Raw genomic sequence first — 27,514 nt, forward strand, 5'->3', positions numbered from 1 at the left:
GCCTTTTTAACCTGCGTCAATACTAAGGAGCGCTTAACTCTATCATTGAGGCCCCGGACATTCCAAGAGAGAATTTGGAGAGGGGAACCTAAACTAGTAGACATCATGGAGTTAGCCTCAGATCAGAGTGAAGAGGAGATACAATCAACTGAGACATCACAGCATGAGGCGACCAGCGAGACATGGCAACACTGCATAATAAAAAAAACAGTAAAGACTGAGAATTAAGTAAATACCAGCATATTATTTTAGAAAATGACATTACAATGACATAAAGTAAAGGCAAAAAATAAATTCCCATACAATAACCCTGAGGAAAATCCCACATCCCACGCTGTATATCCACCCCAACCAGATATACCTAGATCCCTAACCGACCAACTACTAACCCCAAACCAAAATACCCGATAAACCCCTTATTTTATTTAATTAAAACATGGAGTAAAATAGAAAGGAGGGAGCAATTCTTACCTCAGCCGTAAGGTGGAGTAACAGCCAGGCCCAGTAAAGCATTGCCCTCCCCGGCACCCTGCACCTAAAATAACTATATAAACGGGTACCACAACACTAATACCAGTTAAAGAGCTTGCCAAAGCTAGTAATCATTAGATTATCAGATTATCTAAAAAAGCAAACACAGCTCACGATATAATAAGTCCAGGTCAGTCCGGAGGAGCGCCTTCAGCACGGCCCCTAAGATCCAACCACGACGAAGCTTCACGTGGTGAATCAAAGAAATGAGATCGACCATCGGCCACCACACGCAGACGGGCAGGAAACAACATGGTGTAGGAGAAGCCCAGATCACGTAAGCGACGTTTAATCTGTATAAATTGGGACCTAGACTTCTGGACCTCCATAGAAAAGTCCGGGAACACTGCTACCCGATTTCCATTATATTCCAAAGGACCACGTAGACGAGCCATACGAAGAATCGAATCTGTGTCCTTGAAATGCAAGATCTTGGCAATGAATGTGCGGGGGGGAGCACCAGGAGGCAGAGCCCTGCCAGGGATACGGTGCGCTCTTTCTACGGCAAAGTGGGCAGTAAAATCATCTCTGTCAAAGGTGTCTACCAACCATTTTTCCAGGAACGCCTCTGGTTGAGACCCCTCCGACTTCTCGGGCAGACCCACAAAACGGATGTTATTTCTACGAAGTCGGCCCTCTATATCAGAGATTTTGGTACGACAGGCCACCATCTGGGACTCCAAGGTTGTAAGCCATCCCGCAACTGGAGCAGTAATATCCTCTAACGTAGAAATGCGGGTCTCAGCCTCACCAACACGCTCTCGCATCGTCTGCATATCATGACGGATAAGGGAAAGCTCCACATGTACTTCAGAAATCTTGCCAGACAGCGTTTTCTCTGAAGATGTAATAGCCTGCATTAAATTTTGCATAGTGATTTCCGGCTCCGAGGGAGAATCTTCAAGAGCAGGCGGAGAGGAGGGCTGAGAATGAGACGGGGTCCCTGAAGAGCTAGATCCCGTAGCCCCGCTGGTTCCAGAACGGGAGAACCTCTCCAGCCGCGCAGCAGCAGACTGTTGGGAATTTTTCCCCATAATCACTGGACCCCAAGGACAGTTGCAGGGAACAGCAGGCAACCAGAATCAATACAGGATAATGATCAGCAGCTAGGTACAGGAGGAGGAGGGTTTATAATGTCCCAAGTGACCCCAGAGATTCAGGAAGAAGATGAGCCACCTCTCCTATCTGTCCAGGACACTAACCAGCAGAGCGCTGCACCCAGCACTGAAGGCAGGAGCCCCAAAGCAGCTTGATCCGGATCCAAAATGGCGGCCGCGATCGGGAATCGCGGGTCCGCGACGGCAGGCACAATGCAGCAATTTCTATGGGGAAGGGATCCCCACCTCCCCAGCACTCCAGGCCACCCTCCGGTGTAAAGAGGAGACAGGCGCCGGAGCCAGGAACAGCCTCAGAGACCAGGGACCGGATCCAAGATGGCGCCCGCGACGAGGAGACGCTGCAGGGAGAGATCTTCAACTCCCACAGCACAGCAGCCAGCGCACCCAGACTGACCCAAGGACTCCTGCAGCAGGCAGTGGTAGGTACCAAAGGAGAAGGTAAGTGCCAGGGACCGGGTAGAGGGGTCAGGATGCTGTAGCGGATATTCAGGGCCTAGGAGCTGCGCTATCAGCTGCCTACTACCAGCTCATCCAGGCCACGCCCCCGGCCGATAATTTTTATCTTTCTTCTCTCCAACATGTTGGTCATTTATCGCATATCGCTGACAGATATTACAAACGACGAACGATATTAACAGCAGCTACAAAGCACCGGAGAGAAAAAAATCCATTCCCTGAATGATGTCTGGCGATATCGTTCATCATTCGTCTTTTGCAAAAATCTGTCATGTACATGACCGATATCTTTCAGCACAGCCACCGGAATTTTCAGTAGATATCTTTTGTCTTTCATCGTTCAGAAAAACATCTGCTAATGGATAGGCCCCTTAAGTAGAGTGGGTGGCTGATGCTTATAGTTCCACAACTACCGTCTCCCACAGCAAGATCTGTGTAGATGCAAATTAGGACGTCTCCAGGAACTTAAACGTCATATAACTACCTGGTTTGAAAAGTATTTTATGGCAGGAAAGCTGAAGTAACTAAGCTGATAAAATGACACTATCAGCCAGCCTGTCTGTGTGCAGGGCCTGAACAAGGGCCCACTACTTTGAGAAGCAAACACTATTTCCAAGGAAGCTTTGCCTCCAAACATAGCACCTGGCCACTTGGTCCAGCAATGCAGACAGTTTTTAAACTAGCAATTTATACTAAACAGACATTCATGAAATATAAGATTTGGTGAGAACTATAATAATCCATGGTCACGGCCAGATTATTACTCATAGTACCGTGAGCACACTTTAGCCAGGGCACACAGAATGCATAGTCATGACACGTGACTTTGTGGAATCGCCGTAACCCAGGCATCGTGCTGCCCTTAATATGTAATCTCTTCAATTTCTCTACCCTACCTCTGTGTGCGTCTGAGTGATGGACTCTTTCCCCATTGTTTAATAATCATTTACCAGAGGACGCACTAATAGGACATCTAGGGGCATATTCAATTAGCCGCGATAAGCCGTTTTCGGCGAAAAGTTCTTGCCGGTGACGTCATTTCGCCAGACGAGAAGTTATCCCCGTATTCCTAAGCTAAAAATTAGCGAAATATACCCCAGAAGGGTCCCCAAGTATGGCCCAGATGTTTTTCTACTTCAGGGTCCATAGGGGGTCCACAGGGTTGACCTTGGGGTATAGGTTGGGAACCAAATCCGGGCAGCACGCAGTTAAAGTTTTTAGCTCCCAGGATGCACTTGGGTCCACTCTCCCTATAACCCCACCCCCAAGCCAGAGGCTCCTCAGTTTAAGTTGGTGCCCGGCCGGAGTCGGGTCACCGTTTAGTGCAGTGGGGAGCTGATTAGCAGCCCCTAAGCTTTATTTTTTCTAAAGGACAAAGTTTTTTATTTTTACTTTGGATTGTTCAGAGTGGCAGCGTCAGACTGTCCATAGAACGTCTAAGCTGCCACTCCGTCACCCCGCTGGCGCTGAGACGCCAGTACAGATCTGGGGATCTCAGCGGGACCCCAGAGTCTGTACTAGCCGGACTCTGCAGGTGCCCAGGACTGCTGCCAGATACACGGGGAGCAGGTAAGGTTGCGGTGATCCACGCATTTGAAATGCAGTCCTGTGCCTCCGGTCTCTGGGGACAGACCGGAGGCACCGGCAGTGGCAGCGGGCCCCCCAATACCCCGTGTGTCCACTAGACCACCAGGGACGGTGCAGGGAGCCGGCGTCCCGGGGGTTAATAGCCGGCCAGGGGAGGCAGCCTTCCCTGTTACAGCGGCTCCTCCCCTCAGCTCAGCGCGCCTCTCAGTATCCATAGTCTGGCGTCGCTGAGCTGCTTCCTCCGCGGGCCACGCTTTTTCTGAGGTCTCCAGCGGCCATTTTCTCTGTGGTGCAGCAGAGATCTCCGGAGATGGCAGTTGGTCCAGTCCCCCTGCGTACCTCACCATCAGGTCAGTGTACACAGCGCTGTAGCCTTCCCAGACACTGAATCTGGGTAAGTTGCATGCAGTGACATAGTGCAGTATATTATGACATGTTTATGTATATATGTATATGCATGGTATGTGACTTATGCTAGTGTTGACTGTCTGTACTTTATTCTCTCACCTGTCAGTGTATATCTATCCCTTTTCCTTATCTGCCCTAATACAGCTGTACTTAGGGTGGTTCTGAGACCTCACATTTATATACTTGTTAATATTTGTGAGGTTTGTCACATACTGTTGCGTGCTGCACGTTGCCATATTTTGAGTGGAACTGTGTGTTGCATACGCTGAAAATGGGTTCCTGCAGCTAATTTTTAGTATCAGTCAGGACCAGTATAGCGCTGCTTGATCGCAATGTTTGGTCAGATATGTCTGACCAGGAGATAGAGCGTTATACTGCACCCATTTTTACTATCCTGCAAGCCATGTGCTGCAGATGTTAGTGCGGAGGATTTGACTCTTAAAGGGTTCTGTATGTGGCGTCATCGGGTGCCGGCCCCTTTCACGACCCCCTTGGGCGGTTTGTTTTCTCGGGATCCTCTCAATTGCGGATCGCCGGGTGGGCCCCATTGTTGTACCTCACTTGGGGTTACTTCACCATACTGCCCTTTTCATCTCGGGGTATCTCGCAGTTTCTTGCACTCTTCCCCTGTGACACAGACTACCGCTCCCTGCAGGGTTTTTCGAGTATATGAATTCTCCCTGGTACCACAATAGTCTGTCATTACCCTCGCAGGGATTACCACAACAGCCACCCTGGGTGGATGTCATTTTCTACGAAAAGCTAATTGGCGTGGTTGACGTGCATCCCGGGGACTAGTCTCTTCCCCAAGAGAGGTTTCATCTCCTGGTGAGCAGGGGGGGCCCTCCTGAGGTGACCCTCATGGCCTTCTGACTCTATCACTATGGTGTTACAGTCCAACTCTGGGGATTCTGAAGCAACCTTCAGTGACTCTTTGTCGGCGAAGTGGTCCTTCCAATTTGCGTACCTGTGTTCTCCGGTCTCCATTCTTCCTCGAGGGAAGTGTTTCAATCGAGACGGAGATGCTTTCCTGCTGGTGGCTCCTGATTGTCCCAGATGTCAGGGGTACTTGGTTTTTCAGAGTCTCTCCATCGATACTCCATTCCTGATGCTTCACTGCCCAGACCTGTTGTCTCAGGGTCCTGGGGTTTGCATTCGACCTGGGTCGTTTGTCTTTGACTGCGTCCCTACAGTGCTCTTACGGCTTCCCTGGCTTTGTCATCGTTGGAATGATTAGAGCACATGGATCAGCTTTTGCTGGGACCTACCACAAACTGTGGCAGCCATAATTCTTATGGTATTATACCTGTCGATACGATCCTCCGGTGTCCAGGATTTCCAGATATTCTGGCATTCCTTCCGGCTGGCTTGGGTTTCACCTTCGGCCTGGCCTTCCTGACAGTGCAATCTCTACACTGTCAGTATGATTAAGATATGGAATTGCTCCACTCTGGTATCCAGTTCATCCTTTTGGTGTGTTTTCTGGATTATGCCTCCATTTGTCCTCCCTAGGGACTCCTTGGGAGTTAGTAGTGGTTCTTCGTTCCCTCCGGGGACAGTCAATGGAACCGCTGGTTGTGATAGCCATTACATGGTCTATTGCTTTGGCTCTCTCTCTTTCTCTCAGGGTGTTTATATCAACCAGGTGAGTGTCGGAATTGGGAGCATTCTCATGTGGCTCCCTCTTCTGGAGGGCATCATGTCAGGGTGTGAGTTGCTCTCACCATGTGTTTCTTCTTAGTGATTTTTAGGTTCCATATTATTCTGGAACTTATGGTACGGCCATTCAGTCCCCAGTCCTCTCGGCTGGTGTGGCCTCATTGACTGTGGTCCGGCCTCTGTGGATTTATGTGATCCGTTCAAGTTCCTTACGGAAATCGGACTCCTTATTGGTGGTCTGAGATTTCTGGTTTTAACAGGAAAGGATGGCCGGCCTATGGCCAAATGTTGGCTGGATGGCCTCGTATGTCTTCTCCCTGGTTGAACTGCTTTGGGACATCCCCAAGGTCAACCCTGTGGACTCCCTATGGACCCTGAAGTAGAAAACAGGAGATATGGTAAGAACTTATCTTTGTTATCTCTGTTTCTACGAAGTCCATAGGGTCCACAGGGCGCCCGCCCTGACGCACCTGGCTTCATATGGGCTGTGTGGCTGGTCACCGGTTTTCCATCTCCCATTTCTGTGAGTATGGTTTCTTGTGTGTTCCAGTCTTCCTTCTCTCTTTTTCTCTCCTCCTCCGGCCTTTGGCTACTTACAAACTGAGGAGCCTCTGGCTTGGGGGTGGGGTTATAGGGAGAGTGGACCCAAGTGCATCCTGGGAGCTAAAAGCTTTAACTGCGTGGTGCCCGGATTTGGTTCCCAACCTATACCCCAAGGTCAACCCTGTGGACCCTATGGACTTCGTAGAAACAGAGATAACAAAGGTAAGTTCTTACCATATCTTCCTGTTTTTTTGATTGCAGGTGCTTGCAGCAGGTGGATTTTTGACATTTTATAAAACTTCACTTTAGCCACTTTAAAATATGCTAACACCCATTTTCATGTACCCCAATTTTGCTGGGACTACTTATTTTCACCAAAAAATGCAAAATGCTATTCTTCACCACTTTTGTAAAGACGCTAAATAGCAGCTATTGAGATAATTTAAGTACCCCAAATACCATCAGCAGGGCTATTCGGGGGTATCTATAGTGATCCCCAATGTCAGTGTATCTTTTGGGGGGTGTCAGGCTGATTTCCCCAAATCTGACAGCACTTTTCGCCTGTTTGAGTTTCGCCGGGTCCCGTTTTCACATCCTTTGGAATTGAATTGGGCGTAAAGTGGTCGCGCTCTCGAAATGACTTTTCTCCAAAAACATGCGATGTAGGCGGAAAGTCTGGGAGGCGAAACGAATATAATTGAATATGCCCCTTAGACCCTGAGATAGGAGCACACCGGCCTTTATCCGGGTGTATGCCAGGAATGTAGAAGCAGTTTTGCTAAACATAATAACATCACACAGGGCTTCATCCTGTACTGGGCACCAACACTGACCCAATACACCAGTAGTGACCGTGAGTTCAGACTGTGGAGATGATGCAGGTCTATGGGTGAGCAGCTGTTTAGGGAAAATCTTTGGGACCCCAGTTCAGACCGTGGATACTTTCAAGCAGCCCAGCCAATCTAGAAAATGGCAAAGTGACTGTCTAGTCCAGAGGTTGTATCAGGCCACTGTTGAGTCCGGAAAACAGTGAACAGGCCGTTATCTAAGGACCAAGATTCTAGAGGGAACTTTAATAATGTGCCTTTTGAAACCGCCTCACAACGGGGTGTGGATCAATAGATCTGCAGTAAAACAGGTCAACAGTCATTTGGTCAACATGAATAAATTGTGACAGTACAGAAGGTTGACAGTTTCAAAAGGTCAACACATAAATGGCCGACGTGTTTTTTTTTTTTCTAACTCTAATCTTCACTCTAACCCTAAACCTCACCCTCCTCTTGGTGCCTAAACCTGATCGTTCCCCTTCGTGCCTAAACCTAACCATACATTAAGTGCCTAAACTTAACCCTCTGGGAAATGCCTATCCCTGACTAATAAAAAAGGATGTGCCAACCGTTTCCATGTCGGCATTTTGAACATGTCGACCTTATGTACTGTTGACCTTCTTCCATGTCGACCATATGACTGTCGACCTTTTTAATTGTAGATCATTCATCCAGATACCCTCACAATGTGTTTTTCAGCCCCAAATCGCAAGATATACTGATGGAAAGCTTTCAGTTTTACCCCCTTACATTTCTAACAGCCCCGCACCTTACTTATTGGGGAGTATAATGCAAGCGCACATAGCAGGAAATTATAGATAACCTGCATTATATTAGCACGTGAGGTGCCAGTAAGAAACTCGTCACTAAATGACTCTCCCCCATTATGTCAGTGAGAGGATTGGACGCAGGGGTATCATTGTGGCATCATGTGAGGCATGGAGCACACCCCCTGCAAATGTTACCTGGACCCGGTGCTAGCTGTCAACCTGACTTTACCCTATGCACAAATATACACAGGATGTTTTTAATTTTTTTGCTCAAAAAGTTGCCCATGGCAGATCTCACCCTAGGAGGAGTTTGGCAAAGCCCAGAAGAAACACTCACCGTAATCCAAGCAGCTGCTACCGGACCAGGCATTAGGGAGACAATGTCAAGCGACCTTGGAAGTGATGTTCCTGAAACGCAGCCCCCCATCCTCTCAGACCCCCATCACACCACAGCGTCTGTGGTGAAGAGTCCCATCTAACACTCCGAATCTCTTTCCCTCCAGTAGGAGTATCGAGGTCAACCACCAGAGAAGGGGTATCCGAGTTCTGGGACTTAACTTTACCTGTTGGTAAAGGAAAAGATGGGATACTGGGCCTGATTCAGAGACGGACGCCCTGAAAGAGCGCTCGCTCTGCATCAGGGCATCTTTTTTTTTTTTTTAGTGCGGCCTCCTGGCCGCTCGCATAGCTGCGGGTGACCACCCACAGCTATTGCGAGCGGCCAGGTAGATGGTCGCGATGGTCAAGACCATCGCGACCATCGGGCTTGCGACGAGACCCTTGTGGTAGGGACTTGTGGCTGCAAGCCCCAGAGAGCTTCCGCGCTTGCAAGCGGGTCGATGGTGGCCCAGTGCGCACGCGCGAGCCCCGGAGCGAGCGCTAAAAGCACTCTCTTCGGGACTCACTACAAAAGGGGCGGCTGTCGATGTTGATCGACAGCTCGCCCCATTTTGTAGGTGTGGCGGGGGGGTGGCTTCACAAACGGAGGCGTTCCCATGCGAACGCCTGCCGTTTGTGGGCGGCCCTACTGACATCACTAGTGATGTCAGTAGGTGGACTTCCTGCTCTAATAGTGCAGGAAGTCCACTGGGGCTTGCGGCCACGAGACCCTACCGCAAGGGTCTCGTCGCAAGCCCGATGGTCGCGATGGTCTTGACCATCGCGACCATCATCATTGCCGCTCGCATAAGCTGTGGGTGGTAACCCACAGCTATGCGAGCGGCCAAGAGCCAGCAAAAAAACCCCAAAACACACGCCCTGATTCAGAGCGAGCGCTCGCTTTTTGCGAGCGGCTCTGAATCAGGCCCATAGGTCAGCCAGCACAGTTCCCTGGTGGATGAAGGAGAAATACTTTCTGAGATGCTTTAGATCTGCCAGTCAGATACAGACCCCACACAAACAACATAAAATTGTAGTGAAAGAAAGAGGCAGGAGAGAGCCACACCTGCCCTAATAGCGCTCCTAGCAGTGCCAGAAATCGCTTGGCATAGTAGGAAATAACCACTGATAATTAAGTAGTTACTGACCTGCCTTAAAAGCTCTCCTGACCAGCCTAAACCCCACTGTTCACTTACAGTCCAGGTTAGGCTACCAGTTCCGTGCAGCAGTGTATCTGATATGCAGCAGACACTGATTCTCCCTGTAATGGCCGCCAGCACACTTCCAGAGAAGCGCTGGGGCCGCTGGGAGGAGCAGGGCTCTGGCTTTAAGCTCCGCCCCCCCTGCTATGGCGCCTATTTTAAAAATATGCACGCTTATACACTTGGCTGCTCCACTAATCGGAGCAGCTCTGCTGCGTCACATACCGCCTATGTAGGGTTAACCTGGCTACCACGCTAGTTGGGGAGCCAGGCAGTACTCACAGAGCTGCCGGTGGCGGTAATGACTGCTGGGGGTCCACTATGCGTGCTGCAAGCAGCGGCATGCGGCACCCCTTATAAGGAGATGGAGGTCTCTGTAGTCAGGGAACCCAGGCAAAGTGCGTGTCTTTGCGAGCGGGTCCCCCCGGCAGCTCCCGCGATGCAGACAGGAAGTGCAGCTGCTGCCTATCTGTCCTTAATGTCTTCAGCGCAGCAGCGCTCTTGAAATACTAAACCCTGAGGAGGAATGTAATACACGTCCAGCTCCCCTCGGACACCAACTAAGACTGGGCTTTTAGGGGGGGTATAGAGGGGGAGGAGCTAGTCACACTTCAAAAAAATTTAAAGTGCCAGCTCCCACTTAGCACCGTCAAAACCCCACTGTCTTGGAGCCTTCAGTCCCCTAGTGGATGAAGGAGAAATAGGTCCTATACGGTCACAGTGACAGCCGCTGCATGAGGAGAACACGGGACTCCATAGCTGTATGCAGGCGATAGACTGGGTCTGGTGCTAATGATCTGAAATGAATACTCTGAGGATCAATCTCATGTAACATGCGGTAACACTTCCAATGGTGACAGCACCACAACACAGGGCAGCCACCTGTCAGCCGATGGGCATTATTTCTGGTAGTTTATCACTTGTCATTGCGATTATGTGGTAACCTTGATGAATTATATATTCCCTAAAATGTAACTATCTGCCCTAGGTGGGTCAAACATCTCCTGGGAGGATATCCATAAAGTTGAACAACACGCCAAATGTCAGAAATTCCCGTACACCATCCTCCGAAAGTATTCTACAAAGATAGGTATAAGTATAACGCAGGATACCCGAATAAGGCCTCGTACATGCGGAGACGTTCCATGCGTCTAAGGTGGGTATTGTCATGGAGCGGTGAATGAGCTGGACCTCAAATATGAAGTGTACTTAGGGGCTCATTACTAGGCGGATGTAAGTCTGTTGTCGACGGATCTTGTGTTTTTTTTTTTTTCACACTGCGTCTGCGTCGACACTAAGCGCACGCATCTGCCGGAGATTCCCGAGTCATAGCCGTCCCAGTTGCATATCCACTTGCTGCTGAAATGGCGCAACTGGGTGATAATGGGGCGTTCGCACCTAGGATAAGTGACAAGACAGCGAGTGCCGGTAAGTATTAGGATTAACGGCAGGTGTAGACGTTAGGGGTTAGGCACTAGGGGGAGGCTTAGGCTACGGTAGGAAAGGGAGGGTTAGGTTTTGGCTATGAGGGAGTTAGGATTAGGCTGATGGAGGAAAAGGTTAGGGTAGGGGTGTAACTAGACCTAGGGGGCCCCATAGCAAAATGTTCACATGCCCCTAGGACAACGCCCCTCCCCCCTCGGTCCTCACTACCCCCTGCATTACCCCTCTCCTCGACTTACCTCCTTCAGCGTGTGCTGCGCAGGGCAGGCACACACCCTCTCCCAGTCGGCTCCATCTCACCTCGCTGGCTGATGCTGGGAGGAGGCGGCCATGCCTCCTCCCAGTATGTCAATGAGAAGAGCCGGAAGCCAACCAGGAGGTCAGGTGTGGCTGCCCTGCTGGAGGACGCAACCACTGCTGGCCTGGCACGCTAGGTGCAGGGTGTGGGCCGGGTCCCATAGCAGCCGCACCACCTGCACCTACGGTAGTTACGCCAGTGGGTTGTGGTTAAGCTGCAGGAAAGGAGGCTTAGGGGTTAGGACACTTAAATAATTGTATTGGTATTCTGACATTGGGAAGACTTTATTACCTGTGGCTCTTCTGCATGTCTCAGACTCTGTTCTACTTTGGGCAGAGAGAGCCTAGAAAACTCCTTCTCTTCCGCAGTGCAACCGGAAGACACAGTATAAGTCCCAATGGCAGGATGAGCCCTAATCTCTGCCATCCAAAACCTGGTGCAACATTCAAACCAGTCTGCAGATTAGAAATGGCTGTGTACCCTCCCAACCATCCCGATTTTCAACGGGACCGTCCTGTTTTTCGTGGCACTGTCCCGCTGTTCTACCCATGAGCCCCCACCGCTGGAGAAGAGGAATGGCATCCATTCAGTGCAGGGAGAAGGCTGGGGGCAGCCCAGCTACTGAAGGAGTGCTGGGCTTGCCCCCAGCCTGAAGTTAAATGGGAGGCGTACGGCCCCAATTAGCATCATTTAGGGGATGTGGCTTATGGTAATTGGGCCACACCCCCTTTTCGGACACAGGCGGAGTCCCTCTCTGCACAGGGGGTGGCTCCTCCCCGAGCCGGCCATGCACCCTGCGGCTTATTGCTCCAAAAAGTGTAAGCAACACCCTGGGGGAAGCAGCATGTCCCAATATACCTGTCCCGTTTCCTCAGCTTAATGTGATGGGAGGTGTGGGTTAGAGATGTATAAGGGGGTAACAGTCACTGACCATAACCCTTTCTATGCATCTCTGCAGCTTTCCCCTGTGAGGACGTCATTCATCCTGTTGAACATGTGACTGTAGAACAGGTAAGGAAGACGCCAGGGCGCGCTATGAGGGCGGGGAAGGTACAAATGGCTGATATTATGAAAGGGACACGATCATTTAATTCTTAAATGCAAAAAGCTGCTGTTGCCGACCATAACGCACATCGAGCTCTGCATAAGGGACATACGCTATGTTTGATGGCGACATTTTCAGATTCACTATTCACATGGAAAAGATTATAGATACTATACAATGTCGCCATTTAGCTGCTCAAACCGACAGAATAACTGTCACCTGTTTGTCTTACTCAAATGAATTTAACATTTGTACGTCCAATGCTGGTTACACACCGGACGATATGTTGTCCGATCTCGCGAACCGGACCGACATATCGAGCACATCGTCTAGTCTGTACTCGCTATGCCCGCCCCGCTGGTCGACACACGAAGAACGATGCAGGTAAGGTCAATTGTGCCGGTGAACGACAACAGTGTGTACTGACCTCCTGATATACCAATCGTTGGCTCCATCAGCGTTCGCATCAGGCGGTCGGCTAGTGAGTACCCACCTTAGAGTTGGTTTGACCAACCACTTTGGCACCGTCAAGCATTGCCCTGGCTGCAGTTGATGAGATCTGGCATGACGAGGGGCTGTTAGGGTGGCAGGGACGACGGCACTCACAGGATGATGATGATAATGTGCATTCACGTCCTGGCAGACTATACCAGCAGGCCCGATACCGATGTGACCTAAATCAGTGGTTTCGTTATCAGCGATCGCTGCCAATTGCCTGACACCAGCCGAGGGCCTGCAGCCTGCGTAGTCAGCATTAGGCACAGAAAAGGGATTTATGGAGTCAGTTTATAAACTGCTGGGCTTTGCTTCTTCCTTATCAGTTTCCTGCTGTTCACGCTGATGGCTGTAGTACAGCTGCAAACTAGAGTAAAAGCGCGACAGGGTGACCATAAGCTAGTTACACACTGGACCTGAGTCAGACCCGGACGCTAGGCCGTGAACGAACACTATGGCCGATAATCGCATGTTTGCGTATGCGTCAATATGTGCGAGTCACTCACTGTGCTCGGGACGGGAATTGTGCACCTGTAGTACACAGAGTGGACACTACTATGAGTGACAGATAGCGCCGTTTGTGAGTGGTAACAGGGGAAGGTGCTTGTGAACGGAGGAGTGGATGTGCAAACGCAGGTGTATCTGGGCGTCTAAACGGCGTTTTAGGCATGTGCATAATTAGCATGGAAGCGTCATTGTACACGTCACTTGGTTGGATTTTAGAGAGCACTGATCGCAGTGCTTGAGGTGGGGTAGGGTCTACCTCAAGCGCTGCGAGCAGCTCCGATGGCTCTCGAGGTCACCGATTAATCACGCACTTCCTGGAGATAACGTGTGCTAAGAGAGAAAGGTGGGCGTCTTTATACTGGCATCCTTACACCAGATAGCGTGATCGTGGCATTTGCATATACAGCCCCTTTTGGCTACGTTCGTTCGCGGCTTAGCGTCCGGGTCTGAATCAGGCCCGATTTTTTTGTTAGGGACGACAAATGGGGCAAAGTTTCGGCAAAGTGAAAGCCCCAATATCTGTGCTACACGTTATGCAATTGTTTATTAGGAGCGAACGGTTTTCCACCACTCCACACTTTTTGCACGTTTTGCATATGTCTGCCCACACGGAGGATGACATAAATGCAGGAGAACATAGGAAATACGGGCAGATTATCAAGAATGCTCGATATCGGGAAATGGAGGCAGAGATTGGTCTTGACCGGTGAAATGCTGAAACGATCGTACACTATAAATGAGGCCGATCACATGACTATTGGCAAATGGGCCCAATAATTGTATAGTGTGTAGCTAGCATTATGGGTCACTGTGTCTGGTGGACCAATTTTGAAAATCGTCTCCACTTGACCATCTCCGATTTTGTGGAAATTTTGCAGAAAGGTTGTGTATATACAGTATGTAGAACTAGCTTTGGTAAAGTTTCAGCTCACAGTATGCACTAGTAATGGAGCAATTGTAAATTACATTATGACAGGAACTAACTAACGATAAAGGCCCTCATTCAGAGCCGTACGCTCTGAGCAGAGCGCACGCTCTGAATGAGGGCTGCCCTCCATGAAAATGGAGCGTCCTCCTGGACGCTCGTATAGCTGTGGGTCACCACCCACAGCCTATACGAGCGTGCATTTTGATGGCCGCGATGGTCGTGACCATCGAAACTGCGAGCTGGAGCCTGCGGTTGAGGTTTTCAACCGCAAGCTCCGGAGTGATTTTGGCTCTATCAGATCCAAAATCACTCCCACTGACATCACTAGTGATGTCAGTGGGCCAGCTTCTGACGGGAGGCGTTCCCGTGGGAACGCCCCCGTCAGGGAGGCACGCCCCCGGCATGCCCACCAAAGGGGGCGTGCTGTCAATCAACATCGACAGCACGCCCCCTTTGATCAGACACAACGAGCGAAGGACTTTCCTTCGCTCGTCGCGTCTGGCGCATGCGCACGATGGAGCTCCCTCCGTCGTGTGCATGCTTAGTGCAGAACATCGACCCACTTGCGAGCGGACAGCCGCTCGCGAGTGGGTCTGAATCAGGGCCAAAGTCTGTTATTTTATGAATGTGACGGTGTCAACTTGGATAGTTAGCTATACTAAATGTCATACTAATATAATGTTTTCCTTTGGAGAGATGGGCAGCTGAATTCCAGAAAAAAATGTACACGATGGATGTTTTGGCCTCATACTGTCAAAAAAAAGTACTTTCACAACGTTTGCCCTCATAGATCTGCCAACGCAATGACTTGAACATTGCCGATTGTGCACCGCAAAGTCAGTGACCATTTCACCTACCTCCACTACCAGGGCTAAATCTCCACTACTGTGACCTGAAGCTTTATCAAAGCTAGTCCTACTTATGTACCAACCTTCATACAAAATTTCAACAAAATCAGAGATGGTCTAGTGGGGGCCCCTGGTCCACTTAACATGGAGTGACCCTTATTCTAAATGTTTAACCGCAGCCTGAGGGATTCCGCATAGGGGGGTATAGATAGTAAAGATGGTGGCGGGTAGGAAATCAGGGCAAACAGTTTCTCTGTTATTTCCCTCACTGTGTGAATCTCACACGGTTTCCATTCTCTTTCTCTCTCCCCAGTTGGCTGGTCGCTGGCACTATGTTGCATCTGCCACTGATTTTGACGTTCGTAAGGAATCGGAAGGACAGTGGGTGCAATTTGAGGTTCAAGACGGAGAACTCAATCTCACAGATTCATTCAGGTGACGCATTAAAGCTAAAATGCAATGACAACGCCGGAATCGTAGTCCATATATAGGACAAGGTCGGGTAAGGCAGGGATCGTAGTCCATATATAGTACAGGGTCGGGTAAGGCAGGAATCGTAGTCCATATATAGGATAAGGTCGGGTAAGGCAGGAATCGTAGTCCATATATAGGACAAGGTCGGGTAAGGCAGGAATCGTAGTCCATATATAGGACAGGGACGGGTAAGGCAGGAATCGTAGTCCTTATATAGGACAGGGACGGGTAAGGCAGGAATCGTAGTCCATATATAGGACAAGGTTGGGTAAGGCAGGAATCGTAGTCCATATATAGGACAAGGTCGGGTAAGGCAGGAATCGTAGTCCATATATAGGACAAGGTCGGGTAAGGCAGGAATCGTAGTCCATATATAGGATAAGGTCGGGTAAGGCAGGAATCGTAGTCCATATATAGGACAAGGTCGGGTAAGGCAGGAATCGTAGTCCATATATAGGACAAGGTCGGGTAAGGCAGGGATCGTAGTCCATATATAGGACAAGGTCGGGTAAAGCAGGGATCGTAGTCCATATATAGGACAAGGACGGGTAAGGCAGGAATCGTAGTCCATATATAGGACAAGGTCGGGTAAAGCAGGGATCGTAGTCCATATATAGGACAAGGACGGGTAAGGCAGGAATCGTAGTCCATATATAGGACAAGGACGGGTAAGGCAGGAATCGTAGTCCATATATAGGACAAGGTCGGGTAAAGCAGGGATCGTAGTCCATATATAGGACAAGGTCGGGTAAAGCAGGAATCGTAGTCCATATATAGGACAAGGTCGGGTAAAGCAGGGATCGTAGTCCATATATAGGACAAGGTCGGGTAAAGCAGGGATCGTAGTCCATATATAGGACAAGGTCGGGTAAAGCAGGGATCGTAGTCCATATATAGGACAAGGTCGGGTAAAGCAGGGATCGTAGTCCATATATAGGACAAGGTCGGGTAAAGCAGGGATCGTAGTCCATATATAGGACAAGGACGGGTAAGGCAGGGATCGTAGTCCATATATAGGACAAGGACGGGTAAGGCAGGAATCGTAGTCCATATATAGGACAAGGACGGGTAAGGCAGGAATCGTAGTCCATATATAGTACAGGGTCAGGTAAGGCAGGAATCGTAGTCCATATATAGGATAAGGTCGGGTAAGGCAGGAATCGTAGTCCATATATAGGACAAGGGCGGGTAAGGCAGGAATCGTAGTCCATATATAGGACAAGGACGGGTAAGGCAGGGATCGTAGTCCATATATAGGACAAGGTCGGGTAAGGCAGGGATCGTAGTCCATATATAGGACAAGGTCGGGTAAAGCAGGGATCGTAGTCCATATATAGGACAAGGACGGGTAAGGCAGGAATCGTAGTCCATATATAGGACAAGGTCGGGTAAAGCAGGGATCGTAGTCCATATATAGGACAAGGACGGGTAAGGCAGGAATCGTAGTCCATATATAGGACAAGGACGGGTAAGGCAGGAATCGTAGTCCATATATAGGACAAGGTCGGGTAAAGCAGGGATCGTAGTCCATATATAGGACAAGGTCGGGTAAAGCAGGAATCGTAGTCCATATATAGGACAAGGTCGGGTAAAGCAGGGATCGTAGTCCATATATAGGACAAGGTCGGGTAAAGCAGGGATCGTAGTCCATATATAGGACAAGGTCGGGTAAAGCAGGGATCGTAGTCCATATATAGGACAAGGTCGGGTAAGGCAGGGATCGTAGTCCATATATAGGACAAGGACGGGTAAGGCAGGAATCGTAGTCCATATATAGGACAAGGACGGGTAAGGCAGGAATCGTAGTCCATATATAGGACAAGGACGGGTAAGGCAGGAAGGTCTTTACTAACAATATAAAAGTTTGAAGTCTGGGTAACACAGAGACAATCGGGGTAAGGTACAAGACAGGATAATACACAAGCACAACCTGCTGCTGAGGAACCATAAATAGCCCCGAGCAGGTTCTAATAAAGACACGTCTGAGATTACCGGCTGCGTCTGTACGCACGCTGGCCATGTACTGGGAGGGCTTTAATAAGCGCATAAATAAAATGCTCCAATCCCAGGAAGTATATATAAAATACCCCTATATGGGTGGGACAATGCAAAGAGCAACCTATCTTAGTTGTGCATAATTATGGAACAGAAAGGGGCGCAATATCGGAAGTGGTGGCAACGCAGTTACAGGTTCATATTGTTTCACTTTTTGCCAGTTTGTGGAGATTGTGTTCACACAGAAATTAGAAACAGCACTTTGGGGAGTATTCAAACCCCGAGGCTAATTGCCACGCCGGAGCTATTTAATAAGCGGAGATTACCCCATGCAAGCTAAAGTCCATGGAAAAACCACAAAATCAGGTTCACGCACGGGGTAAAAAAAAACCTATTAATTCAGTCGTTTACACGGAAACCCAATGATTCCCGATTTTTCTGTACAGGAAACGGGCTATTTAATTGATTAGCCTATCCCCACGCCGCAATTCTTTTTACCAGCAATTAGTTGCGGGGTAACCCCAGGGCTAATTGAATACCCCCCTTTTCATTGTGCGTTCTTTATGCTGGGCATACACTGTCCAGTTATCGTTCCGACAACCGATAATCATCCAATCGGGCCGATGAGTCAACAGCGTATCACCGCGACCGATCAGTAGTTATCGATCTGTCGGACATGCTGAAATCGTCCAACATGTCCGATAGAACCGATAATTGGTCGGCCGCATCTGGCAGAGAACGCGCTGACATTACCCATTCCTCCACAGGGGAGGATTGGGGAAAAGTTTCCATTTGATCTCACAGTGTATACCCAGCATTACCCACTAGGGCGGCGATACCAGGATTTGTTTAGTTGTCACCCTATTTCACCAACCACTATTCCTTCCTCAATCTTGCTCCTTCTCCCATCAGGTTTCGTACAGAAATCCCAGTGAAACTATCGGGAAATACATTGAGTGTCCTCACAGGTATGAAGTCACCTATGTGTATGAGGCCCCCATGTCCTTCCCTGGTGCTAATCGGGAACACAATCAGACACCAGATTCAACATTTGTTCCCTCCCCAGACCTGGCAGATAAAGTGACAGTCACGTTTTATGAAGTGGGCGAGGAAGTCGTGTTGGTTAACATCCACATCGAGTGCAGCTGGGGAAAATATTACTCGCTCAACCTATTCTGTAAGTAGAATAACACCTGGTATATGTAGGGTGAGGGGCACTGCGGTGACATTGGAGGTGATGTGGGAAGTAGAGCAAATAGTGGGAATGCCGCATGTTCCAATAAGCCTCATGTAATGCACTGTGCAGGATCTGTTATCATCTCGCTTCATTAATACTTTCCAGAGTAGATCAGTGGAATGTCCACAGCGGCACAAAGTATTTCAGTGAGTGTACTGGACTTGTGGGAGGCTGTGCCCTTCCCGTTTACTCATGTCACTGTGTAAGTTTACTGCAGCACCATGATGTGAGGAGGGGAATGGAGGCAGCAGGAAGCCATAGAGTTATATAGGAGGAGCAGGGTTCCCAGCAGCACAGAGTATATCAGGAGATGAGTGATGTGTTAAGCTGGAATCAGTATGGTTTCCCGCCAGGCCCCTGCCTGGCAGTTGGAATCCCGACACCAGGAGGCCGGCAGAGGAGGAAATCCCGATCGTCGAAGGTAAGTATTCACTAACCTATTTCTAACCCCCTAACCCTCCTTTAGGGGGCCTAACCCTAACCTTCCCCCCTAGCCTAACCCTAATCCCCCCTCTAAGCGCCTAAACCTAATCCCCCCGTCCCCACCACCTAAACCTAAGTCGCCCCCGGGGTTTCCTAACCCTCACCCTAGCCTAACTCTAACCTCCCGGGGGGGGGGGGCGCCTAACCCTAAGTCCCCCCAGGAGCCCTAAACCTAACCCTCCCCCCCCCGCAGCGGCGCCCCGGCATCACTTCGATCGGGATGCCAGGCGCCGGTCTCCTAGCGTTGGTAAAATGACAGGCGTCTAGATGTAGACGCCGGTCATGTAACCATCGCCGGGATATGACAGTCGGGAAGCCGGCTGTCGGGATTAGGTCCGCCGGCGTCCCGACTGCATACCGTTAAGCTGGGTACACACTGACACATACATTGGCCGATCAATTGATCGGCCAATGTATCTGCTGCCCGTCGGGCAGTGTGTACCCGGCGTTCACCGACATATCACATTGTCTGTGCTGCACAGCCGATGGACAGATATGTCTGCAGACCTATCTGTCCACCGCCCATACACACAGCGGCAGCCGCGAGGAGGGGGGCGGGACACGCCCCCTGGTCGCCAGGACCTGCGTGCAGACACAGATGATGGTTGTTCAGTCTGTACAAACAACCATCATCTGCAGATACCGTGCCTTGCAATAGTATTCACCCCCCTTTGCATTTTTCATGTTTTGTTGCCTCACAACCTGGAGTTAAAATGGATTGTGTGAAGGTGTGCATCATTTCATTCACAGAACATGCCTACAACTGTGACGTTGTGTTTTTTTTTAATCAAACAACATTTAGGACAACATAACAGAAAACTTCAGCGTGCATAACTATTCACCCCTCTAAAGTCAGTACTTTGTGGAGCCACCTTTTGCGGCAATTACAGCTGCAAGTCGCTTTGGATACGTCTCTATGAGCTTGCCATATCTTGCCCCTGGGATTTTTGCCCAATCCTCAAGGCAAAACTGCTCCAGCTCCTTCAAGTTGGATGGTTTCCGCTTGTGAACAGCAACCTTCCAAGTCTGACCACAGATTCTCAATTGGATTGAGATCTGGGCTGGGCCATTCCAACACATTTACATGTTTCCCCTTAAACCACTCGAGTGTTGTTTGAGCAGTATGCTTCGGGTCATTGTCCTGCTGGAAGGTGAACCTCCGTCCCAGTCTCAAATCACAGGCAGGCTGAAACAGGTTTTGCTCAAGAATATCCCTGTATTTAGCACCATCCATCTTTCCCTCGACTTGAATCAGTTTCCCAGTCCCTGCTGCTGAAAAACATCCCCACAGCATGATGCTGCCACCACCATGTGTCACTGTGGGGATGGTGTTCTTGGGGTGATGGGATGTGTTGGGTTTGCACCAGACATAGCGTTTTCCTTGGTGGCCGAAAAGTTTGATTTTAGTCTCATCTGACCAGAGCACCTTCCTCCATACATTTGGAGAGTCACCCACATGCCTTTTAGCAAACTCAAATCGTATCTTCTTATTTTTATCACTAAGTGATGGCTTTTTTCTGGCCACTCTTCCATAAAGCCCAGCTCTATGGAGTGTACGGCTTATTGTGATCACATGCATAGATACACCAGTCTCTGCTGTGGAACTCTGCAGCTCCTTCAGGGTTACCTTTGGTCTCTGTGCTGCCTCTCTGATTAATGCCCTCCTTTCCCGGTCTGTGAGTTTTGGTGGACGGCCCTCTCTTGGCAGGTTTGTTGTGGTACCATGTTCTTTCCATTTGATGATGATGGATTTGATGGTGCTCCGGGGAATCATCAAAGATTTGGATATTTTTTTATAACCCCACTCAGAATTGTACTTCTCAACAACTTTGTCCCTGACTTGTTTGGAGAGCTCCTTGGTCTTCATGGTGCGATGCCTCTTGCTTAGTGGTGCTGCAGCCTCTGGGGCCTTTCAGAAAAGTTGTGTTTATACTGACAGATGATGTGACACTCAGATCTCACACAGGTGGACGTCATATCACTAATCGTGACTTCTGAAGGTAATTGGTTGCACCAGAACTTTTGAGGGTCTTCATAGCAAAGGGGGTGATTACATATGCACATGCCAATTTTCAGAATTTTATTTATAAAGATTCTTTTTTTATATATTTTTTTCTCATTTCACTTCACCAAATTAGACTATTTTGTGCAGATCCATCACATAAAATGCAGATTAAAAAAATAAATGACAGGTTGTAATGTAACAAAAAAGGTACAAAGCCAAGGGGGCTGAATACTTTTGCAAGGCACTGTATATCTGTATAGTGAGTACCCACCATTAGTGAGGACAGGGCTGTATGTGACAGGGACAATGACATGATGTGAGCGGGGGAAAGGAGGCAGCAGGCAGCCACAGACAAGGGGGTCTATTTACTAAGCAGTGTTAGGAGACAGGGTGAAAAATGATAAGAAAGTGATAAGGTGCCAGCCAATCAGCTCCCAACTGTCGTTTTTCAAACACAGCCTGTGACATGGCAGTTAGGAGCTGATTGGCTGGTACCTTATCACTTTCTTAACTGCCATGTCACAGGCTGTGTTTGAAAAATGACAGGTGGGAGCTGATTGGCTGGCACCTCATCACTTTTCACTCTGTCTCCTGCTTACTAATACCCCTTTTACACCAGAGCAAAAACTTGGGTTTTTGCTGGGTCTACCCAGGTCGCAGCTCAGTGTAAAAGGGTCCCTGAAAAATAACCCAGGTCAAGTGACCCAGCAATCCAACCCAGGTAGCTACCAGGGTTGGACCCAGGATGGACCCGGGTAATGGTGCAGTGTAAACGGTGCAACCCGGATTATCTGACCTGGATCATGCCTAAAATGAGCTGATTGGTGGTTGTGGGGCATTCACCTCCCACTTTTTATGACATCACAGGTTTAGCAGGGCTGACCCAGATCGAAGGTGTAGTGTAAATGGGTCTGACCAGGGTTGGAACCATGTCCAAAAACCCAGGTCGTACCTGGGTTTTTGGTGGAAAAGAGGTATTAGTAACTAGACCCCCGAGAGTTATATAGTGGGAAGAGCAGGGTCTTCTGCAGCACAGAGTATTTCAGGAGTGAACTTTATATTTTTTTAGTGAGGACAGGGGCAGTAACATAATATACGGCGGGAAATGAGGGCAGCAGGAAGCCCTAAGATCTGGGCAACATCATAAACTAAATTAGTCCTTACACAAAAGGTACTATCTTGCCCTGCACATTTGTGCTGCTACAGGTATACTGTATAATGTAACATTAAGCTTTAGTGGACTTTTGCATACTGCCATATTATTATTACCAGTTATTTATATAGTGTACACATATTCCGCAGCGCTTTACAGAGAGAATATTTGTTCATTCACATCAGTCCCTGCCCCAGTGGAGCTTACACTCTATAATCCCTACCACATGCGCACACACGTGTTCATTTTTATGGGGAACCAATTAACCTACCAGTATATTTTTGGAGTGCGGGAGGAAACCGGAGTACCCGGAGGAAACCCACGCAAGCACAGGGAGAATATACAAACTCCACACAGTTAGGGCCATGATGGGAATTGAACCCATGACCTCATTGTTGTGAGGCAGTAACGCTAACCATTACACCATCTATGGTTAAATGACCCTATGGCAAGCTGCAGTGCTACAAATTGTTATGGAATATGGAACAATGTCACAAGAGTGATTGGTTTCTAAGGATGCGCAAAATTGAAGAGATCATACTGAAATTTACACAAGTGTTGAGCAAGTTCTATCTTAATTATACATTTTTAATTCAAAAACATAAATAATCCTAATATGTGACTATGCTTAAAGAAAAATACAAATATGTAACTCCACTTCCATTGTAAAAATATGTATAAATACGTAGGGCGCAGGGAATATAACAGCCTGCGAGATAGGAACAGGAGCAATTCCAGAAAGGCCGCCTGATTTTATTTTATTTTCTTAAAGCAGAAATCATTTAAAAAGCAAAAACAACCTGGTTTTGCCTTTTAAATGACCTGCCGCTTTCAAAGAACAGGCATAGGCGCCGGAATTGCAGGCTATTAAATTTCCCCTACAGACTATCACTAATATACAAGCTAAAGTGATATAAGGCCAGCAGCCAAAGTTAGGCATATGCCTATAGTCCCATTAGAATGTTTTGCTACACCCACTCTTGGTAAACAGATCAATTACTGGGCATCAAGCAATTAGGTCTATCTATTGGTGCCCCTGCCAACCTGTTACAGGAGTGGGGGCTAACTATTATTCACCATGGGTGTCCTATTAACAGTAGGGGATATATTTACTAAAGTGTGGGTTTATAGAAGTGGAGAAGTTGCCCATAGTAACCAAACAGATTCTAGCGATTATCTTCTAGAAGGTGCTAGATACATAAGTAGAATGTGATTGGTTGCTATGGGCAACAACTCTTCTATAAACCTGCACTTTAGTAAATATACCCCTAGGTGAGGGGGCTTGCCTTAGACTGTGACGCCCAGCCTAGCCACAGCCCGGATCCACCCTGATACTCTCCAACACACCGGCTCCTCTGGCAGGTGCCAGGTTAGACAGATTGCCAAGTCCAGGCACCAACCATTACCTCCCTGTGTCCCGGTCAGATTATAATGATGATTTAGTTAGGACGCGGCATCTGGTCTCACAGATAAGAGTACAGTGCTGTATTGGCTTCCTTTAGTGCCCCGCTCAGTAAGTTATAATTATGTGTGAACGTTGGTCGCTTTGCCTCTCACAGCGGCAGTAACTTGTACCACGGGTAACGGAGATCAGTCAGGGACATTAGAACACTAACCAGTGAGAAAGCCTGTATATACAATATGTACCATGCTGGCAATGGTTCAGCTGAGATATATATTTAGTCACAGAACCTCTGTTTATTATTGATTGGTAACTGGATAATTACATCTATTTTTCTAGCTAAATCGGGAAATGCAGATGCTACACAGATTGAAAGATTTAAGAAAGTGGCCTCCTGTGCCAATCTCCCAGTAATATATACTAAGAAATAAAGGTGAGAAAGAACCTCCATATATAGATACAAACATAATAAATATTATCCCAATATTGTCAGTACAAGTCTGCAGTATAGGAAATTACTGCCACAGCACTTACAGGGCTGGGGTTCCCCCTACCGCCACAACACTTACAGGGCTGGGGTTCCCCCTACCGCCACAACACTTACAGGGCTGGGGTTCCCCTTACCGCCACAACATTTACAGGGCTGGGGTTCCCCCTACTGCCACAACACTTACAGGGCTGGGGCTCCCCCTACCGCCACAACACTTACAGGGCTGGGGCTCCCCCTACCGCCACAACACTTACAGGGCTGGGGCTCCCCCTACCGCCACAACACTTACAGGGCTGGGGTTCCCCCTACCGCCACAACACTTACAGGGCTGGGGTTCCCCCTACCGCCACAACACTTACAGGGCTGGGGTTCCCCCTACCGCCACAACACTTACAGGGCTGGGGTTCCCCCTACCGCCACAACACTTACAGGGCTGGGGTTCCCCTTACCGCCACAACATTTACAGGGCTGGGGTTCCCCTTACCGCCACAACACTTACAGGGCTGGGGTTCCCCCTACTGCCACAACACTTACAGGGCTGGGGCTCCCCCTACCGCCACAACACTTACAGGGCTGGGGTTCCCCCTACTGCCACAACACTTACAGGGCTGGGGCTCCCCCTACTGCCACAACACTTACAGGGCTGGGGTTCCCCCTACTGCCACAGCACTTACAGGGCTGGGATTCCCCCTACTGCCACAACACTTACAGGGCTGGGGTTCCCCCTACTGCCACAACACTTACAGGGCTGGGGTTCCCCCTACTGCCACAGCACTTACAGGGCTGGGGTTCCCCCTACTGCCACAGCACTTACAGGGCTGGGGTTCCCCCTACTGCCACAGCACTTACAGGGCTGGGGTTCCCCCTACTGCCACAGCACTTACAGGGCTGGGGTTCCCCCTACTGCCACAACACTTACAGGGCTGGGGTTCCCCCTACTGCCACAGCACTTACAGGGCTGGGATTCCCCCTACTGCCACAACACTTACAGGGCTGGGGTTCCCCTACTGCCACAACACTTACAGGGCTGGGGTTCCCCTACTGCCACAACACTTACAGGGCTGGGGCTCCCCCTACTGCCACAACACTTACAGGGCTGGGGCTCCCCCTACCGCCACAACACTTACAGGGCTGGGGTTCCCCCTACTGCCACAACACTTACAGGGCTGGGGCTCCCCCTACTGCCACAACACTTACAGGGCTGGGGCTCCCCCTACTGCCAGGGGCGTATCTACCCATTGGCCAGGATGGCACTCGCCAGGGGCGCCGACCAAAGGGAGGGCGCCGCCCGACAGTGCCACCAGTAGCCAAGGGGTGGACAAGTCCTTCGGCCCCACAAGTGTAGGGCAGACCGCAGTGAGAGCGTTCTGCCCTACACAGTTTACAAACAGACAGCCGCCTGCGGTGGCTGTGTGTTTTTAGTAGCAGCCAGCTAATGAGAGTCATACAGACTCTCATTAGCTGCTGCGTCGTCCGCAGAGGGAGCCGGCTGGAGCTCACTAATGAGCTCCGTGTTCCGGCTCCCCCCGCAGCATGTGACGGAAGAGACGTCATACGTCATGATGTCTCTCCCTGCAGCAGAAGAGCGGGCCGGGACTCGGACAGCGGCAGTCGCGTCAGGAGCGGGAATCAGGAAAGTAGAATTTTTTTTCCGTTCTTTGTGTGTGTAAGCCTGGCATTACAGGGGGGGCACTGAAATAGGGGGTGGCCACTACTGGGGGCAATTTATGGGGGGGCATTACTAGGAGCACTGTATAGGGGTGACCACTACTGGGGGCACTGTATAGGGGGTCTACAACTGGGGGCACTGTATAGGGGACCTACTGGGGGCACTGTTTAGGGGGCTACTACTGGGGCAATGTATAGGGGGGACTACTACTGGGGGCACTGTATAGGGGGGACTACTACTGGGTACAATTACTGGGGGCAATGTATAGGGGACTATTACTGGGGTCTATTACTGTTGGCACTGTATAGGAGGGGCTACTACTGGGGGCAATGCAGCATAGGGGGGATTACTACTGCGGGCACTGTATACGGGGGCTACTACTGGGGGCAATGCAGCATAGGGGGGATTACTACTGGGGGCACTGCATAAGGGGGGTGGCGGGGCGCCAATACATTACATTGCCAGGGGCGCTTGGATCCCTAGATACACCCCTGCCTACTGCCACAACTTACAGGGCTGGGGTTCCCCCTACTGCCACAACACTTACAGGGCTGGGGTTCCCCCTACTGCCACAACACTTACAGGGCTGGGGTTCCCCCTACTGCCACAACACTTACAGGGCTGGGGTTCCCCCTACTGCCACAACACTTACAGGGCTGGGGCTCCCCCTACTGCCACAACACTTACAGGGCTGGGGCTCCCCCTACTGCCACAGCACTTACAGGGCTGGGGTTCCCCCTACTGCCACAGCACTTACAGGGCTGGGGTTCCCCCTACTGCCACAGCACTTACAGGGCTGGGGTTCCCCCTACTGCCACAACACTTACAGGGCTGGGGTTCCCCCTACTGCCACAGCACTTACAGGGCTGGGGTTCCCCCTACTGCCACAACACTTACAGGGCTGGGGTTCCCCTACTGCCACAACACTTACAGGGCTGGGGTTCCCCTACTGCCACAACACTTACAGGGCTGGGGTTCCCCCTACTGCCACAACACTTACAGGGCTGGGGTTCCCCCTACTGCCACAGCACTTACAGGGCTGGGGTTCCCCCTACTGCCACAGCACTTACAGGGCTGGGGTTCCCCCTACTGCCACAGCACTTACAGGGCTGGGGTTCCCCCTACTGCCACAACACTTACAGGGCTGGGGTTCCCCCTACTGCCACAGCACTTACAGGGCTGGGATTCCCCCTACTGCCACAACACTTACAGGGCTGGGGTTCCCCTACTGCCACAACACTTACAGGACTTATACTCTGAAGAGGTTATACGAATACATGTTACGATGTGTGGATAAACCTGATTGGATGGTTGCTAGGGCTAGTATAGTCCGGTTGGTTTATGCTCTGTACTGAGTGGTATATTCATTCAGACTTCAATAAGGTGCCAGTCCAGGAGACATGGCTATTACTGGCGCCAGCAGAGACTCTCTAGGATAATGAGGGTCCAGGTTAGGAGACCCCGTTAGACAAACTTTAATCTTACGTGTATCCAAATGACATGGAACAAACAGCAAAACCACTGATGCCCTTTCTGTTTTCCCAGGGAAGAAGACGCCTGAAC

The 27,514-nt window shown here is 49.7% G+C and overlaps 1 protein-coding gene across 1 annotated transcript in view; it reads left to right on the plus strand.

The window, feature by feature from the left end:
• LOC148518149 (uncharacterized) overlaps window positions 1-27,514 on the plus strand; it is a 90,842-nt gene extending 63,328 nt beyond the window's left edge. Inside the window, exons 10-16 of the mRNA XM_088477471.1 lie at window positions 10,468-10,569; window positions 12,179-12,231; window positions 15,357-15,478; window positions 18,425-18,480; window positions 18,579-18,689; window positions 24,132-24,225; window positions 27,497-27,514. Of these exons, the coding sequence (XP_088333597.1) occupies window positions 10,468-10,569; window positions 12,179-12,231; window positions 15,357-15,478; window positions 18,425-18,480; window positions 18,579-18,689; window positions 24,132-24,223 (536 nt within the window). The 3' untranslated portion in view covers window positions 24,224-24,225; window positions 27,497-27,514. The remainder of the gene's footprint in view (window positions 1-10,467; window positions 10,570-12,178; window positions 12,232-15,356; window positions 15,479-18,424; window positions 18,481-18,578; window positions 18,690-24,131; window positions 24,226-27,496) is intronic.

Source organism: Taudactylus pleione, unplaced genomic scaffold (genome assembly GCF_031769625.1).
Source record: "Taudactylus pleione unplaced genomic scaffold, aTauple2 ptg000201l, whole genome shotgun sequence".
Classification (NCBI taxonomy): Eukaryota; Metazoa; Chordata; class Amphibia; order Anura; family Myobatrachidae; genus Taudactylus; species Taudactylus pleione.